Below are 8,327 nucleotides of genomic sequence, written 5' to 3' on the forward strand. Positions count from 1 at the left end.
TGGGGGGGGGGGGGCTCGCGTCGCTCGCACAGGAGGGTGTGGGAGTTCGCTGCCGAGCACAATACCGGAACCTCCTCGCCAGTTTTCCTGGCGTTGAATATAAAATGTTAAACTTTGTTTTCTAATTTTCTGTTTTTGTTTGTTTCATGATCATATGGAGCGGCACGGCGATCAGAAGTTGAGAACACTTACGTTCTGTGAAGAAGGATGAGACGTGGGGAGAGACGTGAAGTGGCGGGGCGAGCTGGGGGGGGAGGGGGGGGCGGTCGAGTGTCAGCTGATCGGTCTGTCAACCATCAAATGCTTGTGTGGACCGTGCGTGTGCGTACTCAGAGACTCAGAGTAACGCCATGGATGTTTCTGATCTCCTAGTTGAATGGGGCCACCCGGAGCTCGTGGAACCGTTCAGAGGTGGGTATGGTATAGTTTCAATACCTCTTCCACATTTGATAAAGTAGAACCTAGAGTTAAAAATATCCCCTTTGTTATTTCACAGACCAACAATTTGATATTGAATCTCTCTTGGAGCTGGATGATTCAAGTTTGTCCAAGTACATTCCTCTTCATGGGCCAAGAGTCAAGTTATTGAGCAAAATACGTAAACTTAAAAAGTCTATTGAGGTAAGCATTGGGTGTAATTGTGAATTCACTTTCCTTAATAGAATTTCAGGCTACGCGTTGAAGTTCTTTTCAAATGTCACAATAATTTGTTTTATTTGTGTTTAGGGTACACCTGTTGAGGTGGTGGTTGTAGAGAGTGCATCTGCATTCACTGATGATGCACTGCCCGGCTCATCGAACTCAGAAGGATTCACTTATAATGCAGTGCCAGGCCCATCGAATTCAAATAGTGAATTAGGATTCACTTGTGATGCACTGCCAGGCCCATCAAACTCAGATGTTGCATCTTTAATGATCACTGAGGGAGGCTCAGCAGTATCATCTTCCCCTGCACCCAAGAGAAGTTACGAAGATCTAGTTTTGGCAGAGACTTTGGTTGCGAGCGCTCTAGAGACACTGGTTAGTACAATGGAGTATTTATATGTTTGTATGTGTACTATTCAAAGTGTTTCCTTCAGTGACGTAGTGGTCACGAAATTTAGATGAATTTCTTTCGAGTAATTTAAACTTTGCATGTGTGTGTTTTGTTTTCTTTTAGGATGTGAAAGCAGTGCTGGAAGGGGATGCTCTCTGCAAACATATTTTGACTCAGCTTCAAATAAATGTGCAACCAAAGGGAGACTGGAGGAAAAGCATTCTTGATGTACTTGTCAGCCAATGTCTCTTAAAACTTTCTTTAAAGTACGTAACAGTGCAAAGAAAGTTAACAAGTTCTTTTGACTGCACCTGCTCTTATATCTATTGCTGTTAACATTTTGTTATTTGAGGTAATGTTTCCCACTTATTATTAATGTTTTCATTTTTAATTTTAGCTTAACTTTGCCGCAACTTCGAGGAGTTGCTGAAAAACTTGTGGAAGTGCTACCTGGTGAACAGCTTTCAACATACTATCTAGGAGCGGATCATACACGGAGACTGGTGTCAGGAAAATTGGTTGACAAGTACAACAACTTGAAATCTAAATTGAAGTATAGTGGTAACAAGCGACACCGATCATCTGCCTCTACTAGCTCTGCTGACGATACACCCCCACCTGCTAAGAGTATGTATTGATTTTTATTTTCATACTCAAATAAGAATTGAAATATGCATGGTATTCTTTTACGTATTTAATAAATTCTAATTATTCACTTTTTTCTAGGTTACTCAACAGAAGAAAGGCAGCAGAGCCTGGCATGGTTGAGGTTCAACAGGACTCCTTGGCCAGAAGTTCAGCGTCACTGGGATGTAGTTTATCAGGATAGAATGAAACTCCTGTATCCACGCACAAAATCTAGGAAGGACAGCAACATTCCAAAATACTATGTAGAATATCCAGTATTAACTGACAAAGCAGGCTGGCAGTTGGTGAGATTTTGTTTCTTTTTCTCAGAGGTTTGCACCTATGGCACATTCTTAATCCTTGATTCTTTGATAACAGCTTGTGGCTGATTTTGAGAAGATATATCCCGACAAGACTGGGCTTCTGTTTGCTACTTGGCCTTGTATTCAGAAGGCTCTGTTGTCAACTGCTATTGAACATGCCAAAGATTCTTTTTCCACTACTTTAATTTCTCAGCTGACAAACCCTTCACATCGTGTTACAGAAAGTAAGTGTCTCTTTAATTTTTGATCAGCTTCTATTACAATTCTATTTTATTACTAATTGAAGACTCCTCTTCTGTAGGCGTTGAGATACTCCTACACTTAATGCTGTTACCATCTATCTTCAAAACGAACACTAGTGTTGCTTACCCAGCAGACCCATCAAAGCCACTTGGTGCGAAAAAGTTCTGGAAACCAACTTTGGCTGAGCAAAGAGATGGCTTTATATTGCATGTCAAGGTAACTTTCACAACTTACAGTCCGGTCAATTTTTTTATTCTGGGATGTGTTATCCTTATTGGTTTCTATCTCTTTCTACAGGATCCTAATATGGTTAAGGAAACTCTAGAAAAACGTCAAACGTTTATGGAAAAAGTTGGATTGAGGTGCCAACCTCTGATTGTGTTGAGTGGACCCTCTCTTATGCAATATACCCATTGTCAAGTGTCGATTAATGGGATACTCTATCATGTCCCTGGACCTCTACAGGCTGTTGACCTGGCTTTTAAATCATTCCAGGTTTTAAATGCCTGGTATCCTATTGAATCTGACCAATCGTGGCTTTTCATTCAACAAGAAATATTTAAAATTAAATGTAAATCCGACAAATTTAATTGCACCTACCTATCTTCTGTTGCTACTTTCAAAAAGCATCTGGAGTAGCTACTTTCACTTTAGAACTTGAAAAGTATCTTGATTATTTATTGGTTTTGTTATATATAGTAATTTAATATTATATTTAACAGTTATATTTATTTTCTTTAGTTTCATTTGGTATTTGTTATCAAGTTTGGGTATTACTTTTCTGTAATTAGGAAATACATAAGTGACAATGTATCTCTGTTTGTTTTGTAATGACCATCGTCCCTCTGTAAAAGAGCTGTTGTTTCATTTGCGAACAACACATTCTGGTAATCTGTCCTCAGCGCTGAACGGGTTTAGTTGCAGACAAACGAGACCACACTGTGGGGGAAGACGGTTTGATACGCTAAATTCATTTGCAAATCATTTACGCAGAGATCATCCTCTAGAACCAGACCAGGAAGGAAATGTTCAGCAAGTGGATCTCAATGTAGGAGCAGAGGAGGAAGTTGTTGGCCCAGACCAGGATATCAATGACCAACTTCCACATGAGGACGTTGAACCAGAACTAGCTGTATTCGTTCGGTCGTACTGTGCTGGGGTACTAGGATTTGTTTCAAAACTTTATGGCTTGCCCCATGTCAATCGAGCTCTTGTTAGCAGTATTTTAAATTCTGTAGCTGAATTTTTGATGTGTGGTCATTTGGAGTTTCTTGAGACAAGTGTAGAACGTATTTTCACTCATGTTGAGGGTCATGAGCAGGATAAAATTAGTGTTAGACAAATGTTTTCTGTAATGAAAAACCCTTTCAATCACCTCAAAACAGAACATCAGAGATTTTCAGTGTTAAGTGACTCATGTCCCTCATTAAAGCCATCTCCCTATTTCATAGGGCAGCTGAATAATGAAATGGTAAGGAGAGGAGATGTCATGCTTCCTGGGCAAGTTGGTGTGAAGGGGCAAGTAGTTCCCCTTCGCCACACTTTAAAACAATTTCTAGAATTGCCTGGCGTTCTGCAGGAAATTCTTCATCATATGGATTTTTTAAATAATGAGGAGCAAGTTGTTTCTAATGTCATTCAAGGAACCCTGTGGAGAGAGAGCTCTGAGAATTTTGGTGATAAGTTGGTTTTACCCCTAAATTTATGTTATGATGACTTTGTCCCAGACAACACCCTAATGGCACATGGGGGTGACACTGAGTTAGGACCCTTGTATTGCTCCATTCCTGTTTTGCCTGCTAAATATTTAGGAGCACTTGAGAATATATTTGTAGCCTCTATATTTCTGACCAAACATAGAAAACTGTTTGGGAATGCTGCAGTCTTTCGGCCTGTCATTGAGGAGTTACAGTTCCTTTACAATGAGGGAATCGAAGTTATCACTGAAAATGGTATGTTTAAAATATATTTCTGTTTGTGTTGCGTGCTTGGAGATAACAAGGGTATTAATGAAATTTGTGGTTTCTCCAAGAGTTTTTCTGCAAACTTTTATTGCAGGTTCTGCAGAGGACACAAAACTGTGTTGCAGTATGAGATTGTATGTAATGCAGAGATAAGGACTCGTGATAATTATGCTGTTGATGTGGCAGCCAACAATTTTCAGACCACGGGAGTACATGAAGAGTGTGTATGGAATGCTGTGCCTAATTTTCACTGTAGTTCATCCATTAGCTGTGACTTACAACATGATATTTGTGAGGGGGACTTATGGGTTTGTTTGTCACGCATTTTGTGGTGCTTAATGTATGAGCAAGGCTATTTTGATTTGGAACTTTTGAAGCAGAGAGTAGAAGGTTTCAACTATGGTTGCCTGGAGGTGGGAAACAGGCCCCCTTTGCATATTTTGACCCGTGAAAAGTTGCAATCTGAACAGTGCCCTTTCTCAGCTGCAGAAATGTTATGTTTTGCAAGATACCTAGGTGAATTTGTAGGTCACTTAGTACCAGAAGATGATGTTTACTGGCAGTTTTATGTCTGTCACAGAACTCTTCTTGACGTTTTGTTTGCCCCCTCATTTATTCGAGGTGCCGAGAATTATGTGGAAGCAATTATTCAAGAGCACCATGCAACATTTTTAAGGTTGTTCAATGAACCATTGAAGCCAAAACAACATTTAATGCTCCATTATAAATCAATTATGTTAAGAGTTGGGCCTCTCGTTCATCTGTGGAGTATGAGGTTCGAATCAAAGCACAGAGAACTTAAAGACTATGTTATTTCAACAAATAGTAGAATAGATTTACCACTTACAGTGTTCATTAAAAACCAGCTCAGATTTTGCCATAGGCTTATCAGTAAAAGGGGCCTTGCACCTGAAGTCATAGCAGGTCCTTCTCATCAATATGTTTTTGCTAATGTTGAGCACTATTTTGATTGTAATGGCCCGGGTGTACCTGAAGAAAATGACCACTGTAGAGTAGCTTCTTGGGTAAAGGTCTTCAACTCTCCGTTCCAGAAAGGATTGTGTGTACTTTTAAGAATAGAAGACAATGTACCTGTTTTTGGGAGGATCTCTTCAGTTTTGTTGTCAGACCCCTTCAGAGTTTCTTTTATCATTAATGTGCTGCAACCTATTCATTTTAATTTTCACCTTCATGCCTATATTGTAGAGAGTACAGACAGGTGGGAGTTCTGTAATTTGCAGCAGCTAGCGTCAGACTTCCCTCTCTACTCTAGGCTCACTGTTGATGGTCTAACTTTGATCTCACTCCGTCATTTATAACTTCAACTTGTGAAATAAAATAACTACAAGATTATGAAATAAAATCTGTCAGACATACAAGCTAATATTTTTTTTTACTTTATTTCTAATTCACCTTTAAAAATACTGTGGAAAATAAACAGAAAATTACTGTTGTGTTATAGAATACCTGCATTATTGCAGTACCAAATCAGACTTTTTAGGCAACACTCCACAAGAAAACATAGTTGTTCCACAACAGCAAAATTAATTTAGAAACAACTTTTCAAAAATATCTTGCAAGTGTATTGACAGCTCAAACAAGCAAACATAAATTTAACTAAACATGGCACTTTTCACTGACTATATTAATCTAAGCCAGAAAAATGAATGGACAACCACAAATTTACCTCAACTGAAGACTGTAAAGGATCGTTTAGTGGATCAACCTGCCAAGACATTTACCAAACAACTATATTACACTCAGTAAAGGCCAGGGAATACCATATATGGCATTCTCAACCCTGACAAATTGTTAGGGATTTGGTAAAAATCTCATGATTAATTCAACTATTTTCTTGTGAGGGTCAGACATCAACAATAATTTCTGGTTAATTCTGATTTCTGGGAAACAAAGGTTGTGTAGGTGCTCGAATGTAGCAGGAAACTTCGCTGAATGTATGGTTGAGACAAGAGGTAGATGGTCATCCTGTCTCAATCCTTGTCTGTGCAACTATAAAAGTTTAACAATGTGGGCATGGTTGAATCAGCTATATTTTATGGTTGTCCCTGCTCGCCTCTAAAACTAGGTAATGATGACTATCGTATGGTTGTGACAACTTTTCGTTTTTCTGGGTGCAGAGAAGAGAGGGGACCCATAGAACATCTTGTTTCAGATTTTCCGATATTTTCGTCGTGCGGTGCGGTTGCTGATGTGGCGCAAAGGGAAAATACATGGTGGGCTAATAAGGTCGTGTCGTGTGTGTGTGAGTGAGAGAGAGAGAGAGAGAGAGAGAGAGAGAGAGAGAGAGAGAAGGAAAGAGAGAGAAACCTTGTGCGACTGTGTGTGCGCCCCAATCTGATGGCTGTCACGTCGCCGAGCCGGAAAAATTAGCCGAACAAATAAATGCGGAGGGCCAACGACAAAACAACGTCCGGTCCATTCAGCGTCAACTTCACCGAACTCCACTCTCCTACACTTCCTCCTCCTCTTCGACTTTCTTTAAATTTATATTTACATGCAGGCAACCCCGATTTTATTTTCATTTTCTACGAAACCACTTTAGTTTATTTCACCTAACTGCTTAACTCCTTTCTAAAAGCAAAAACTTGGCATTGCCATAAATGGGAGGAATAAATTCAAAAAATTAACGGACTAAAGTAGACATCGTTGTGAATGGGATCGACAAAACTTAGAGAGGATTTTCTTAAAAGAAAACGCAGTTGCGTTGAATGCCGGCGCCGCCGGCGGGCTCACCCTCAATATTACATCCGTACGGCGCGGTCATACGTCCTGCCTGACAGTTATTGGCGGCCAAGCAGGGTCACGTGTGTGTGTGTGTGTGTGTGAAGGGGGGGGGGGGCGGGGGGAGCGTGTGTGCGCGAGCGCGTGGGTGTCATCGCGCGCCGTGGGAACGCAACGTGCGTGCGCGCGCGCTCAGAGGTTAGACTAGTTCGACTGTAAGACAATGGACCGTTTAGGCAACCGCTCTGGCCGCCCCGCCCCACCTCCTCCTGGCCCTATGCACTCGGAAAAGAAAGAATGAAAAGAAACGGACCCCCCCGCCCCCCCCCCCTTTTCCCTTTACCACGCGCGTCAAAGATTAGAACGGGAGCGCGCGTCCATATGGTAAATGCGAGACGCGATGCCGCAGCCCGAGTGACTCGGAAGCTCCGTCTGCCGGCCGCTCCTTCTCGTTTCCGCGACTTCCGGTCGGTCGTTTTTGAATGGCGACCCTCCCTCCCCTCTGCAGCAGACACACACACACACACACACACACACACACACACAAACACTGCTCCCCTTGCTCTCCGTGACCTCAGCGCGCGTGCCAGCCAGTAAGGCGCAGCAGGCCACACCGCCGCACCGCCACCTCCTCGCCGCCGTCACGGTCAGCGCGCCCGCGTAACGTTACAGCGCGCGCGCCCGCCTAACCGAAAACTGGAGGAAAGCAGGAAAAGGGAGAAAAGGAAACGCAACGGACAAGCGGGCTGCTTACTTATTCAAATGGTCGTGGCATGCGGTCCAGCCGGCGGCGCAGGGATCGATTGGGGGCCGCGCACAAACTACGTCCATGTGGGAGGTGAAATGTTGCAGCCGGATTGTTCCAGACCATAACCCTTATTTATGGAGGTTAATTTAAGTCTCTTGTTCAGAGTCCTGCGAGCAGCAACAGATTGATAAAAAGTAAAAAGCCATATAGTGAACTGAAAAGTAAACCAAACCCCCCTCTGCTGCTTATTCAAATGGCCGGTCCGGTCCAGAGGCGCGCGAGCCAAAGAGATCGATTAGTGAGCGCGCTTGAAGCGCCCCCTGGAGCGCAGCGGGAGCTACAGGGGGCTGACCGACCGTGCGCGGGGCTGACCGCTTTGGGCCAGCCTGTTCAAGTATTTAGCTTCATTATGCGGCTCCCGCGAGCTCCCTGCTCCTCCTCGGGGACCACCACAGGCCTCGGGCGGCGGCGGCCAGCGGCGGGCAGCGGCGACCACACAGGTCGAGGAGCTTTCATAAATTAGACATTACCGCGCGCCGCGTGCCGCTCTATAACGTCAATTAGACAATATGTATGAAACGCGGGGCGTTATCCGAAACAAACACGCAGCCGGCCCGGCCGGATTGAAGAAGGGCCGTGCTAAT

General features: G+C 43.1%; 2 protein-coding genes across 2 annotated transcripts; both read left to right on the plus strand.

The window, feature by feature from the left end:
• Positions 1-292: 292 nt before the first annotated feature.
• Positions 293-3,111, plus strand: LOC127749641 (uncharacterized). Its single transcript, XM_052268631.1, has 8 exons — positions 293-411; positions 497-621; positions 727-1,020; positions 1,160-1,302; positions 1,434-1,663; positions 1,763-1,968; positions 2,042-2,210; positions 2,288-3,111. The coding sequence occupies exons 1-8, from the start codon at positions 351-353 to the stop codon at positions 2,866-2,868; spliced, it is 1,809 nt and encodes a 602-aa protein (XP_052124591.1). The 5' UTR covers positions 293-350; the 3' UTR covers positions 2,869-3,111.
• LOC127749642 (uncharacterized) lies at positions 3,038-5,960 on the plus strand. The gene is made up of 3 exons (XM_052268632.1): positions 3,038-3,047; positions 3,132-5,412; positions 5,849-5,960. The coding sequence occupies exons 1-3, from the start codon at positions 3,038-3,040 to the stop codon at positions 5,958-5,960; spliced, it is 2,403 nt and encodes an 800-aa protein (XP_052124592.1).
• Positions 5,961-8,327: the final 2,367 nt, after the last annotated feature.

This window comes from Frankliniella occidentalis, unplaced genomic scaffold (assembly GCF_000697945.3).
Source record: "Frankliniella occidentalis isolate FOCC.00 unplaced genomic scaffold, Focc_3.1 Scaffold73, whole genome shotgun sequence".
NCBI classification, from domain to species: domain Eukaryota; kingdom Metazoa; phylum Arthropoda; class Insecta; order Thysanoptera; family Thripidae; genus Frankliniella; species Frankliniella occidentalis.

Coding starts and splice junctions, on each gene's coding strand:
- LOC127749641 (XM_052268631.1), top strand. CDS start 351: ATGGATGTTTCTGATCTCCTAGTTGAATGGGGCCACCCGGAGCTCGTG. Junction 1,303..1,433: donor CTCTTAAAACTTTCTTTAAA/GTACGTAACAGT, acceptor TTTTAATTTTAG/CTTAACTTTGCCGCAACTTC. Junction 2,211..2,287: donor TTCACATCGTGTTACAGAAA/GTAAGTGTCTCT, acceptor CCTCTTCTGTAG/GCGTTGAGATACTCCTACAC.
- LOC127749642 (XM_052268632.1), top strand. Junction 5,413..5,848: donor ATTGTAGAGAGTACAGACAG/GTGGGAGTTCTG, acceptor TATTAATCTAAG/CCAGAAAAATGAATGGACAA.